The following is a 14,192-nucleotide window of genomic DNA, read 5'->3' as shown; positions in this document are numbered from 1 at the left end:
ATGTGTTCTTCATGTGTTCCAGACACCAGTGCTGAAGATCAGCAGATGCTCGAGCTCCTGCGAGAGGAACATGAAGAGCTGAGCAGAAGAGTAAAGCAGCTCAACACGAAGGTTAGGGAGGTTCCTTCACTCGTCCGTCAGGAACGGTGTCAGGAGAAAGTCAGATGTTGTTTTCCCGTTGCAGCTGATGGAGACGCTGGTTCCCGTCGAGGATCTGGACCACAGGAGTGTTGTGCTCGAGGTCGCATCAGGACGGACCACCGGAGGTTTGATCACGTTCCCGTCAGACACCAGAGGTTCGCTGACGTGTGTGTGTGACGTGTGTGTGTGTGTGTGTGTCTGTAGGAGACATCTGCCAGCAGTTCACGCGAGAGATCTTCGACATGTACCAAGGCTTCGCCTGCTATAAACACTGGGACTTTGAGGTCTGCAATTACACTCCGGCAGATTACGGTACGCCTCACTCGTCCGCCGGCACAGGGGTCCTCACACTCAACCAAACCAGACCATTACAGTAGTTAATATTACAAAATAATTCATCATTATTTATAGTAATAATACATATATAGTAATAATTATGAAATATTAGTTAATTACGAAATATTAATATAGAGTTATTAATCTATTAAATAAAAATAAATAAAAAGTATTTGTTTTTAATCTATTAAATTGATTAAATTAGATTAAACAAAATAAAAAAAATGTATTATTAAATTATTAATACAAATAATTTAAATATTATTTCTAATAAATATTAGTTCGTAATTAATCTGTTAAATAGATTAAATTAGAGTAAAATGTAATCAAAAATGTAATTAAAATTAATAAAATAGTTATAAACCTATTATTAATCTAATCGTGACACAGATTATGATCAACAAAATATTATCGGTTACTAATCTATTAAATGGATTAAATTAGATATAAATAAATATACATTTTGTTTAATATAAATAAATAATAAATAATAGGTAGTTATTAATTTATTAAATAGATTAAATTAGATTAAAATAAATAAATATTTATTTATAATAAATAAATGACGGTGTGTGTGTGTGTCAGGAGGGCTTCACCACGCCGCCGTCAGGATCTCGGGGGACTCAGTGTTCCGCTGGCTGAGGTTCGAGGGAGGGACTCATCGAGTGCAGAGGATTCCTGAAGTCGGTCTGTCGTCACGCATGCAGCGGATCCACACGGGAACCGTGACGGTCATAGTTCTGCCGCAGCCACGCGAGGTCCGTCGGGATACACTTTTTTATTAATCATAACTAATAAATACTTTTCTTGCAGGAATAACATTCATATGCTTTTGAATCCTAAATATTTTCAATGTGTGTGTGTGAGTGTGTTCTGATGTGTGTGTCGTGTAATAACTCTGCAGGTGGACGTTCACATCGCGGCTAAAGACCTGCGTATCGACACGTTCAGGTCTCGCGGCGCCGGCGGACAGAGCGTCAACACCACCGACAGCGCCGTACGCGTGGTTCACCTGCCCACAGGTGCGGGTTATGACACGACTATGACACGACACAGGGTTATGACACGACACAGGGTTATGATGACACAGGGTTATGATGACACAGGGTTATGACACGACACAGGGTTATGACACGACACAGAGTTATGATGACAGAGTTATGACACGACACAGGGTTATGATGACAGAGTTATGACACGACACAGGGTTATGATGACAGAGTTATGACACGACACAGGGTTATGATGACACAGGGTTATGACACGACACAGGGTTATGATGACACAGAGTTATGATGACAGAGTTATGACACGACTATGACACGACACAGGGTTATGACACGACACAGGGTTATGATGACACAGGGTTATGACACGACACAGGGTTATGATGACACAGGGTTATGACACGACACAGGGTTATGATGACACAGAGTTATGATGACAGAGTTATGACACGACTATGACACGACACAGGGTTATGACACGACACAGGGTTATGATGACACAGGGTTATGATGACACAGGGTTATGATGACAGAGTTATGACACGACACAGGGTTATGATGACAGAGTTATGACACGACACAGGGTTATGACACGACACAGGGTTATGATGACACAGGGTTATGATGACACAGAGTTATGACATGACACAGGGTTATGACACGACACAGGGTTATGATGACACAGGGTTATGATGACACAGAGTTATGATGACAGAGTTATGACACGACTATGACACGACACAGGGTTATGACACGACACAGGGTTATGATGACACAGGGTTATGATGACAGAGTTATGACACGACACAGGGTTATGATGACAGAGTTATGACACGACACAGGGTTATGACACGACACAGGGTTATGATGACACAGGGTTATGATGACACAGAGTTATGACATGACACAGGGTTATGACACGACACAGGGTTATGATGACACAGGGTTATGACACGACACAGGGTTATGATGACACAGGGTTATGACACGACACAGGGTTATGACACCACACAGGGTTATGATGACACAGGGTTATGATGACACAGAGTTATGACATGACACAGGGTTATGACACGACACAGGGTTATGATGACACAGGGTTATGATGACAGAGTTATGACATGACACAGGGTTATGACACGACACAGGGTTATGATGACACAGGGTTATGATGACACAGGGTTATGATGACACAGGGTTATGATGACACAGGGTTATGATGACACAGGGTTATGACACGACACAGGGTTATGATGACACAGGGTTATGACACGACACAGGGTTATGACACGACACAGGGTTATGATGACACAGGGTTATGATGACACAGAGTTATGACATGACACAGGGTTATGACACGACACAGGGTTATGATGACACAGGGTTATGATGACAGAGTTATGACATGACACAGGGTTATGACACGACACAGGGTTATGATGACACAGGGTTATGATGACACAGGGTTATGATGACACAGGGTTATGATGACACAGAGTTATTTTGACAGAGTTATGACATGACACAGGGTTATGACACGACACAGGGTTATGATGACACAGGGTTATGATGACACAGGGTTATGATGACACAGGGTTATGATGACACAGAGTTATGACATGACATAGGGTTATGATGACACAGGGTTATGATGAGACAGAGTTATGACAAGACATAGGGTTATGATGACACAGAGTTATGACACTTAAAGGGATAGTTCACCCAGAAATGAAAATTAGCCCATGATTTACTCGCCCTCAATCCTAGGTGTTTATGACATTCTTCTTTCAGATGAACACAATCAGAGTTATATTAAAAAATATTGTACATTATGATGGATAGATGCACTTTTATGGACTTCAAAACAGAAACAGCCATTCACTGCCATTATAAAGCTTGGAAGAGCCAGGACATTTTTAATATTACTCTGATTGTATTCGTCTGAAAGAAGAATGTCATAAACACCTAGGATGAGTTGAGGGCGAGTAAATCATGGGCTAATTTTCATTTCTGGGTGAACTATCCCAGTAATATTACTGATTTGACTGCATCAGATGAGAACTGAACTGAACTGATCCGAATAACGACACTTTGGCCTCTTTACAGCTGAATTTGCATCACTGATTCTATTATCGTCCTGTTTCCCACGGTGAGTCTGGACTCAGTCTATCTTCTGTGTTCAGGAACGGTCGCTGAGTGCCAGCAGTTTCGCTCTCAGCTGAAGAACCGCGACACGGCGCTGCGAGTTCTCCGAGCGCGACTGTACCAGTGCATCATGGGACAGCAGAGAGAGCAAACGCACAGCGCTCGCAGACAACAGGCCAGTTCACCAATCCAGCCCAACACAACTGATGACATCACTAAATGTGTCTCGACTGAAGAATGTTTAGATATTTGTGCTGGAGAACGAGACGCTGAGGAACAGCATCAGTGTTTGCAGTGCAGGGTTTGATATTAACATCTATAAAGACTTTTAATAACATGTGTTTGTGCGTCTCAGGTGGGCTCTCGATGTCAGTCGGACAGAATACGCACTTACAACTTCAGTCAAGATCGAGTGACGGACCACAGGATTGGTCATGTGACGCGTGACATCAAGGTAACCTGTTTTAAAACTACAGATCATAAACTAAGCATTTAAATATCATCATATTATTGGCAGATATTGATTTGTATATGCATTTTGTCAGTATCTGCTATACTATTATAAAGATCTCATTGATTTACAATCATCAGAATGTCATATAAATATCAGGTTCTGCAGAAAACACTGTATTTTTGCTCAATTTCACTCTGAATAAAATTAAAGAGTTTTTTCCTCCATATTCCTCCTGATGGATCAAATATGATACTCAACATAAAACACATTTTTATAGTTCATGTAAAGGTTCAATAACATTTAAAAAGATATGCCAGGCTTCACAGGGTTAAAGTGGCTCAACAGCAAAATTGTCTAAATATGTGTGTGTGTGTGTGTGTGTGTGTGTGTTGTTTGCAGGGTTTCTTGCGGGGCGGCGAAGATCTGGAGGATCTGATCCGAATCCTTCAGGAGAAACACGACCTGCTCAGACTCCACGACATCAGCTGATCCACACACACGTCCTCTGTACATATTTCCTGTCATTAAACTATATTCTATATGTATAACTAGCAGCTTCATGTCTCGCCTCATTAATACAGTCCGTCCAGTAAAACATTCAGTGTCAAAAATAAGACTAAGATATGCAAGAATGACCGATCACTGCAGGTCACATGACAATCAGCCTTCAGTCAGACTGTTAATGTTTACATGTTAATGCCGTATATTGAGCTGGCTGATATTATGCCATATATTTTGTTGAGTATGTATCACATTATGTGAGTAAGTTGTTTATACATACAATTTAAGTTTTCATGTTGTGGTGTTCATCATGAAACGGTTGTACTAGTGTTGATGATGTGGGTGTGGAGAGCGACTATCAACTCGATATCCAGGCACGGAGCCTATCAGACGCGCACAGAAACACTCCTGATGACACGCTATCATCAAAACACACTTATTCAGGGTCAATCATGTAGAGACGGGACTGAAATGAAATTGCATTTTTTTTTTCTGTAGAGCAGAAACAAACTTTGTTGCATTATTTTCCTGTTATCACTGTATGATAATATGATATGATCTATATCTGTGTTGTAAAAATACAATAACATACAATAACAACTAAAAAACCTAAACTAAAACACAGGAACTGGAATTCTGTTGTTTTAATGTAAAAAGTTTTAATGTTATTTGAGGTGAATGTCGTGAGCAATGAAAGTCTCGATTCATCTGTAAGACATTAAGTGGTAATTAAACTATGGCTTTAATTCTTCAAAGCCAAATTACAAATATTCTAAAACACTCTCACCACAGCATGGAAGCTCGTTTCTGCCATGGAATAAAAAAAGATCTGGCGCGTTTCCTCTTACAATTATGAGTTCATATCTTGTGAGAAAAGTTACAACTGCACAATTTTTTATTCCGTGTTTCAAACTAGCTTCCACACACCAGACATCATCACTGAAACCCTCAGAAGCAAAACTGATTCCTGGAAATATTCACAAAAAAAGTATTTTAAGGCGGTTAAAACGTCACCTGCCAACAATTTATAAAATACAAAAAATCCTAAAGCGGAGAAGCTGTGAAGACTCGTCTCAGTCTGTAGTGGAGAGTCTCTACTCGTCCTTCCCTCTCTGCCGGAGGATCCTGGACTTGCCGTTCTCGGTTTTCCTCTTCCTGAAAGTGGTTCCGGCGCTGTCTTCGGGCCCCAGAGACGTGATGGTGCGCTCCTTAAACGGGGGCCGGGGCTCCGGGGGGGCGACGGATGGAGCCGGGGCGAAACTTTCCACCTGCGGAAGCTGCAGATCCACCTTCTCACTGCAGACGAAAACACACACACACACACACACACACACACACACACACGTCAAGTCGAGTCTCCTTCTTTTATACAGCGCTTTACCAATATAGAGTTTCACAGCAGCTTTACAGTGATAACAGGAGATTACAGTAACAGAGATCAGGCTTTACAGCAGATCTAGAATAGAGTTATTGTCCAGATAAAGTTAGTTTGATTGATTCATTTCCGATGTAAAGATCATTAGTTATTAACTTGTTAGTTATCACCTTGGATCCTGTTCCAGAGTGTGTGTTCTCGAGCTCAAACACTGTGTGTGAATGAACGGCCAGAACACATTAAAGTTTCTGTTTCCTGTGAGAACGGTGTGTGTTAGCGGCCGCTAATAACTAATGATCTTTACAACAAACCCTAACACTACAATTTATATTGTTAAAAGCGCTATATAAATGAAGGAGACTTGACTTGACACTCTCTGATGCTTCGGCTGGTTTTGCTGACATTACAAGAAGTAACGTCATGAAAGTCAAACGTTTATGAGACAGAAGCAGCATCAGATATTTTCTTCTGCATTGTGACGTACATCCGGGTGTAACGGGACTTGGTTGCGTGCATCAGTTGCTGATTGGATGTTGAGATGTGGGCGTGGCAGTCAGAAATGTATGCAGATGAGCGTGAGCTTGTAGGGGCGGAGCTTAATCGCACTAAACGATTGGAGAATCCTGCATACATCACCAGAAGATCCAGTGACGACAGTCTGATTAAACAGTACAAGGTCAAAACTTTAAAAAAAAAGATGAAACATGCGCAAATGAATCGTTCATAATAAAATCAATAACGCATTTAGAAAATAGATTCTAAATGCGTGTTATAGATTTAAAAAATAGTGGATTTGCATTTCATGCCAACTTTAAATGTATTAATATTTAGGCATGACCCAAGGAATCTATTAAGTCTCGTGATTTTAGGCCAAACTGTTCAGAAGTTATAAGCAAAAATAGCAATTTTTCATTTCTCATGACCACTAGGTGGCACTGCGCTGAAACTGTGCAGGTGTCCTCAGGTCATGGTTGTCATAACACACACCAAGTTTGGTCAGAATGCGCTGAAGGAGATATAACACCATATCCATTTTGACCTGCTCTTCGTTGACACGTTATTTCGAGAACGATTTGATGAATCGTTTGAATTCCATGTTTTTATTGTTGGCAAAAAGTTTGAAAAAGTCGTTTTTTTTTTTTATTCAAAATGGCGGAAAAAAAATCAATGACAGAAAATGACATCATAGGGTGCGATCGAATCATCTTGAGCCAAGGAATCAGCGGAAACATGTTTGCTTCTAGCCTTTACGATTCATAAGTTATTAGCATTAACGTGTGTGGAACTTTGGACAGTTGGTGGCGCTAGAGCGACTGAGTTACAGAGTCCAGGATTGCTGTGGTTCGTGTTCAGACTGTCCTCTAATCAGAGACTTCCAGAGGAGAAGAAGAAGAAGACGACGACGACTAACGGACACAACTAAACCCTAACATAACTAAAAATTAAACTAAAATTAACATTACAAATTGAAACTAAAAATATAAAAATAAAAGCTAATACACTTTAATAATTTGGTTTTTAAGTGTAATTCACAAACACACAGTGTTACTTTGACCAGCATCTGATGAATTTACACCCAATATCTCATAAGAACACATTAGTCTTACTATGGATCTTCCACCGGCGTGATTCGTTCCCAGGATCCGTATGGATTGATCTTTCTGGCTCTCTTCACAGGGATCACGATCTCCTTCACTGCGACAGGAGCGCTCGTTTCTTCCTCCTTCTCCTCAGCGTTCCCTCCATCATCTGAGTTCTTCTCTCCTCCGTCGTCTGGGGTTTTCTCTCCTCCGTCGTCTGATGACGTTTGGATCGGCTCGTCTTTTCTTTTCTGTGTGGAGAACAAACACATTGACGTGTCGTACAGGGGTGTGTTTCCCGTACCGCGCTGTAACTCGCGGCTTCACTGCTATAGTACGATCCATCGCTGAAGAGATCAACTAGCGAGTCTCGACTGTTCCCTGTATTGTCGTAAGTTGGTCGTTCAGCCGTTGGTTAATGATGTCACTCAGGTGTAGAGTAATAACTGCTGTAAATGACTCTGTTTGAGATCGAGTTAACGTGAGATGTTTCGCTATAAATTAGACATGGCATCTGAGGAATATTGCTCATGTTTCTCAGTTATTCTGCTTTATTTCCAGATTCACTCATAGACTCGTTCTTACGCGCTAGAGCTCGCTCACACATGCGCACTCTTCAACACGACGCTTTAAATCTCGACAAACTAAAGACGTAAATGACACTTGTATGTTTACAAAATAACAGATATAGATTCCACATGAAAACTAGAAACTGCTTCTAACCGCAGGTCGAGATCTGTTGCTACACACACACACACACACACACACACACACAACTCTGCGATGTGGTTTGCGAATGTTCGTTAGAACGATGGTTTCGGGAAACACACCCCTGAGTGTTTGTGTGGCAGTGAGTGTGGCCGCCAGCGTCTCACCCTGAAGCTGATCTTCACTCCGCTGGTTTCTTTGGTTTGTTCTGGCTCTGGCTCTGGTTCTGGCTCTGGTGTGTCTTTGGGAGGGTCAGACGAGTCTTCCTCTGCAGACGGAGGCTCGGGATGAACGGGAGAAGAGTTCTCAGCCGTTATCATCACGTCACGAGCAGATTCAACACCAGGAGGAGAAATGTCTTCCGAACTAAAGCCATCCGGTTTTTCCCAGCTGGATTCTGGTCAGGATGAGAAATCAAACATGTTTTTAGTCGTTTCCGCGTGTCGATGCGAACTGGTTTTATCTGTACAGAGGTGAAGGGAAGGAGGCTCTTGTGTTTAGATATGTCTGTGAATGTGTTTCTTACGGCCGGTCTCAGTGTTGTAGTAGTACATGTATCCATCAGGACTCACGGCCTCCATCCACGCAGCGGCTGACGGATCCTGCGCATGTAAACGTGGCGTTAGATCAGTCACACACAACCTCAGACTCACACACACTCAGACGGATGAATTTAGTTGACCTGCATGTGTCCCACGGCTGATGACGACGAGCTCTCGTCCAGGAACCCGTCCGGTTTCTCCCACTGCGACTCTGAGGACACGGACACACAGTGAGAACACGGACACGCGTGTGCATGTGAAGCTCATGTGTGGCGTCTCACCTCCTGTGGTGGTGTTGAAATAATACAGCTGGCCGTCGCCTGTGGTTCCTCCCACCCAGACATCGGGCCGGCTGCGGCTGCTGCTTCCTGACGGCATGTTTCCTGACGGCACGTTTGCGGGACGTTTTTTGTTTTTTTTCTGTGTTTTAGCCGGAGGTTCTGGTGGAGGCAAACTCACGCCTGCACAGAGACACGAGGACATCAGCTTGATCACATACGCGACTGTAAACATGTTGAAAATCAGTGTTGGGGGAAGTAACACATTATAAGTGACACGCATTATGTAAGCAGATTACTTTATGTAACGAGTAACATGCAGCATGTAATCAGATTACTTTTTTATGTAACGAGAAAAGTAACAAATTACAAGTAATGTGCATTGCTTAATTAGATTACTTTGATGTAACAATTATACAAGTAACGTGTATTATATAATCAGATTACTTTGTTGACGTTACGAATAAAGTAATGCATTACATAATCAGATTACTTTGTTGACGTTACGAATAAAGTAATGCATTACATAATCAGATTACTTTGACGTAACAAGTAATGCATTACAAGTAACGTGCCTTACGTTACCAGATTACTATTCTGATTTAACGATTTAACTGATTTAAAGTAATGTGCATCATGTAATCAGATACATTTTTTTATTTCACGAATAAAGTAATACATTACAACTTGCATTAGATGATCAGATTACTTTGATGTAACAAGTAACGCAATAAAAATAACGTGCATTATGTAATCAGATTACTTACTGATGTAACGAGTAAAGTAACGCATTACTTTTTATGTAATTTTAGTAATGCACATTACTTTTTAGTTTAATCAATTTGCTTAAACGTTTTTAAAACACTGAATTAAAATTCTAACTCTCCTTCATAACACAGTCACTCATGCATGTGCAGGAACAGACTAAAAGTACTTAAGTAACAAAACATAACTTTTAATAAAAAGAGTTGTATAATAGGTAATGTTAGGAGATCTTTTATATGGCATACATCGCTCTAGGGCTCAGGAAATATTCTATGTGCTCAGAATATAATCATATTTTAAATGTGTTTGGAAAAGAAAACAGTATAAGCTATGATGTCGAATGCATTACTGCGTTAAACACTTTCAAAAAAACACCTGCAAGGACTAAAAGAGAGCGAGTCTCTGCCAGGTGAGAAAAAGTAACATTACTTTACATGAAAAGTCAATGCAAATAGTTACTTTTATCGAGAGTAACACAATATTGTAACACATTACTTATAAAAGTAACTGTTAACGAGACCTGACGACTGAGCCGTGAGCCTCTTCAGATCCTCCTCATACGCCTTCAGAGCCGCTTCCTCCATCGCTGCGAACTCCTTCGACATCTTCTGCTCCTGTTTGGCCTTCGCAACGCTTTTCTTCTTAATCTGTCAGGAACATTGATGGGGTCACATTAGCGCTGCTGGCCAATCAGAGAGCGTCTCACACACTCTTATCATCACACACATGCAGCTCTGACAGCAGCAGCCAACTTTCTGTTTACCAGCTCATTTCTACAGCGCTTGTTACAGTACAGATGATAAACAGCAATAAACAGGACAATAACAGAATCAGTGATGCAAACTTCATCAGATATGAGACAACTTTAGATTCTACAGGAGACAATAGTGTACTTATTCAGATCAATTCAGTTCAGTGTTTTGTTCTCATCCAATAAAGTGTGAACCCTCATCTTTTACTCGGATATACGGCACTATAGGGAAGAAAAGACCAGCGCAACTTCACTTTAAACGTAATGTATAACATAAAAAAGTAATGTGACAGCATGCTTTACTCAGAATACTGTGCAATATTCACCATACAATGTGAAATGCATTGAAATGCATACATTCCGTGTGAGTGGATCCAGATTTAATCCCAGAAATAAAGTTATTCTGCCTATTAAATCAAATTTTGTGTTAAAACATCTCAACTTTTATCAGGCTGTTTAAAGACAGCAATGAGATCATCTTTTTTCCCATATTGTGACGTGTATCTGAGAGAAACGCATATATTACATAAGGCACATGAACTATAAACGAATAATGATGTGCATGGATAAATAATTTAGAATAAATATAGCAATTTTCCAAAAATAAGAATTGATCATTTTGATTTCATGGTGACTTTAAATATAGTCAAGAAAAATATGTTATGTTTCATAATTAATTATATTTTTATATATCATGATTTTTTGTCATACTTTCGAAATGTTAATATCATAATTATTATTTTTGTCATAATTATTATTTAAGTATAATTTCAACTTTCTATATCATAAATATGACTGCCCAAAACAGGTCACACAGGAAATGTGCACACCGAGTACACACCAAGTACACCGAGTACACTGAGTACACACCAAGTACACACCGAGTACACAATGAGTGCACACCGAGTACACACCGATAGACAATGAGTGCACACTGAATACACACCGAGTACACAATGAGTACACACCGAGTACACACCGAGTACACACCGAGTACACACCGAGTACACACCGAGTACACACCGAGTACACAATGAGTACACACCGAGTACACACCGAGTACACAATGAGTGCACACCGAGTACACACCAAGTACACAATGAGTACACAATGAGTACACACCGAGTACACAATGAGTGCACACTGAATACACACCGAGTACACAATGAGTACACACCGAGTACACACCAAGTACACAATGAGTACACAATGAGTACACACCGAGTACACAATGAGTGCACACTGAATACACACCGAGTACACAATGAGTACACAATGAGTACACACCGAGTACACACCGAGTACACACCGAGTACACACCGAGTACACACTGAGTACACAATGAGTGCACACTGAATACACACCGAGTACACACTGAGTACACACCGAATACACAATGAGTACACACCGAGTACACACCGAGTACACAATGAGTGCACACTGAATACACACCGAATACACACCGAGTACACACCGAGTACACACTGAGTACACACCGAGTACACACCGAGTACACACCGAGTACACAATGAGTGCACACTGAATACACACCGAATACACACCGAGTACACACCGAGTACACACCGAGTACACACCGAGTACACACTGAGTACACACCGAGTACACAATGGCCGTTTCTCAATATGCGTTCTTGCCTGAACTTGCGTTCTTATGGACTTGTGAAACGTCATCAGTCGCTGCCCAAGTACCGTCCCAATACACAAGTTTGCATTTTGGCAAGAACGGTTAAAAATCCCGGAAGTGTTCTTGACGCGCCCATTTTACCGAGGATGCATAGGTTGGTAACTTGTGTGAACTTGACGGCAGAAAAATCCCAGCATTCATTTCGGCATTCGAGGAACGAGAGGTCAATACAGCAAGTCGTTTTTCTACAATTTCGTACGCTATCTCATCACTAAATTCACTTCTGAGAACATTTGATGCGAGAAATCAACTGTGTAGATTTCAAATATTGGCATTTTTCGAAAATGTATGGCGAATCGAAAATGCGCTCAAACGTTTTCGGAAGTGAGAATCTCCAGCGTAGGTAGCTTTATTGTTATGAATATACATAGTGTACAGTTGTAGAGTAATCCCTTGAGCTGAGGGTAGGCTTAGGCGATAAAGCCTGGCTGTTATCGTTAATAATTCTCGTTATGTTTGGGTACTGCAGACGGCGTCTGTGCGGGGGTATTATTGCGTAATACCAGCAAGAACACATTGTCTCAAACTGTCAGCAGCGTTCTGTGTGCTCGTCACCTTGTGAGTTCATTCTTCCAAGAACAACTAGCAAGAGCGTTCTCCCCAAGAACACAAGTCCGTTCTTTGCATTCTTGGTTTTGAGAAACACCCATTGAGTACACACCGAGTACACAGGAAGTAAGTGCGCAAGACCCATGTCTTAATGCCAAGAGCACACTAAACCCACTCTATATCAAGGCTAGGCGTATCCCATCATGCACTAGGATCAGGAAATCGCTAGATGTTGAGGACACATTCCACTGGTAGTAAAATGAAGTGTTGCACATTTTACTGGTGCACAGATGAGTGGACTATGTGTATTTTTCAACTGCTTTTTATCACTTAATTAGAAGCACCACCATTTTAAACGGTGTCTTCAGTTACATAGGGACTGCTGAACAGACATTTAGAAGCTTATTTTGAAATGGAAAGAATTGAAAATCAAAATAAAGCTCTGTAAACACTTGCATTTTTTGCAACACTATTAGTTTTGTCCCATCGGATAATCAAAAAGTTTTACACACTTGCAGTCTTCATGCCTACTTGAACACTTGCGCCAAATACAGGAAATACATCATGCAAGTACACAAGTGGTCAAGTGCAAACAGCACAAGTGTGGGTAAATGGCCAGGCCCTATGAGCGCATACTGAGTTCAGTACGCATATGACGTACAGCATAATCAAAGGAGAGTCCGTGCACATAACCTCAAGTGTAATGCAGAACTCTAGTGTTAGTGTTTCTTACCTCTGCGATTTTGGCCGCGACATTCTCTTTGTGATTCTTTCCTCTCTCGTGAAACTCGACGCTCTGCGTGAAGAACACACGGAAACACATTCAGGTCGAGTGTGGAAGAGGAGGAATAGGGTTATGGTTCGGATTGGTTCACTCACGGGCTTGTTATCTGCGATCCAGCACTTGCAGTACTGACAGAACTTCTTCGGCTGGGATTTCCAGTAATCAGCCCTGCATTACAAACACAAACACACACACACACACACACACACACACACACACACACACATACATACACTTCACTGCATTAGCGCATCGTTTACAGTCCGATCTCAAGAGGCGCGAGTTCGTGGGATGTCTGATCAAAATCCACGTGATTACTTACATTATGAAGGATGGAAATTTCAAATTTCTTCCCTTAAATGTACATAAATGTTTTACTCATTCTACATGCTCACTGGTGAGTGCTCACTGCTGTCACTTCAAAATGACGTCACTGATCGCGCGACAAACCGTGATTGGAGACAAAGGATTGGAAATGTACAATTAAAACAAGATTGACAAATATGATGCTGAATGATTACTTCATAATCATAAACAACATTAAAACCATAAATGGATGTCCCATTGTATAC

The 14,192-nt window shown here is 41.1% G+C and overlaps 2 protein-coding genes across 3 annotated transcripts in view; one reads left to right on the top strand and one right to left on the bottom strand.

Moving 5' to 3' along the window:
- mtrf1 (mitochondrial translational release factor 1) overlaps nt 1-4,631 on the top strand; it is a 20,627-nt gene extending 15,996 nt beyond the window's left edge. For both annotated transcript variants that reach the window (XM_081380098.1, XM_081380099.1), the window contains 8 exons: nt 23-111; nt 185-266; nt 346-453; nt 1,063-1,235; nt 1,382-1,499; nt 3,668-3,804; nt 3,985-4,083; nt 4,483-4,631. In XM_081380098.1, coding sequence (XP_081236224.1) covers nt 23-111; nt 185-266; nt 346-453; nt 1,063-1,235; nt 1,382-1,499; nt 3,668-3,804; nt 3,985-4,083; nt 4,483-4,572 — 896 coding nt within the window. In that variant the 3' untranslated portion in view covers nt 4,573-4,631. The remainder of the gene's footprint in view (nt 1-22; nt 112-184; nt 267-345; nt 454-1,062; nt 1,236-1,381; nt 1,500-3,667; nt 3,805-3,984; nt 4,084-4,482) is intronic.
- Nucleotides 4,237-14,192, bottom strand: wbp4 (WW domain binding protein 4). The gene is made up of 10 exons (XM_081380097.1): nt 13,943-14,192; nt 13,716-13,788; nt 13,570-13,632; nt 10,353-10,479; nt 9,071-9,250; nt 8,930-9,000; nt 8,774-8,849; nt 8,415-8,644; nt 7,567-7,790; nt 4,237-5,880 (listed from the first exon to the last, which is right to left on the bottom strand). Coding segments are annotated over exons 1-10 (1,248 nt in total). The 5' UTR covers nt 13,945-14,192; the 3' UTR covers nt 4,237-5,678.

Source organism: Scardinius erythrophthalmus, assembly GCF_964197995.2.
Source record: "Scardinius erythrophthalmus genome assembly, chromosome: 12".
NCBI lineage: Eukaryota > Metazoa > Chordata > Actinopteri > Cypriniformes > Leuciscidae > Scardinius > Scardinius erythrophthalmus.
Note: the sequence above shows the minus strand (reverse complement) of the source record. Positions and strands in the feature narration are given on the sequence as shown.

What these genes read in the sequence shown, in the direction of transcription:
- wbp4 (XM_081380097.1), bottom strand. An exon ending in GCTCACGGCTCAGTCGTCAG is followed by an intron (nt 9,251 to 10,352) that starts GTCTCGTTAACA and finishes GTCTCTGTGCAG; the next exon opens with GCGTGAGTTTGCCTCCACCA. An exon ending in CTACAACACTGAGACCGGCC is followed by an intron (nt 8,645 to 8,773) that starts GTAAGAAACACA and finishes CATCCTGACCAG; the next exon opens with AATCCAGCTGGGAAAAACCG.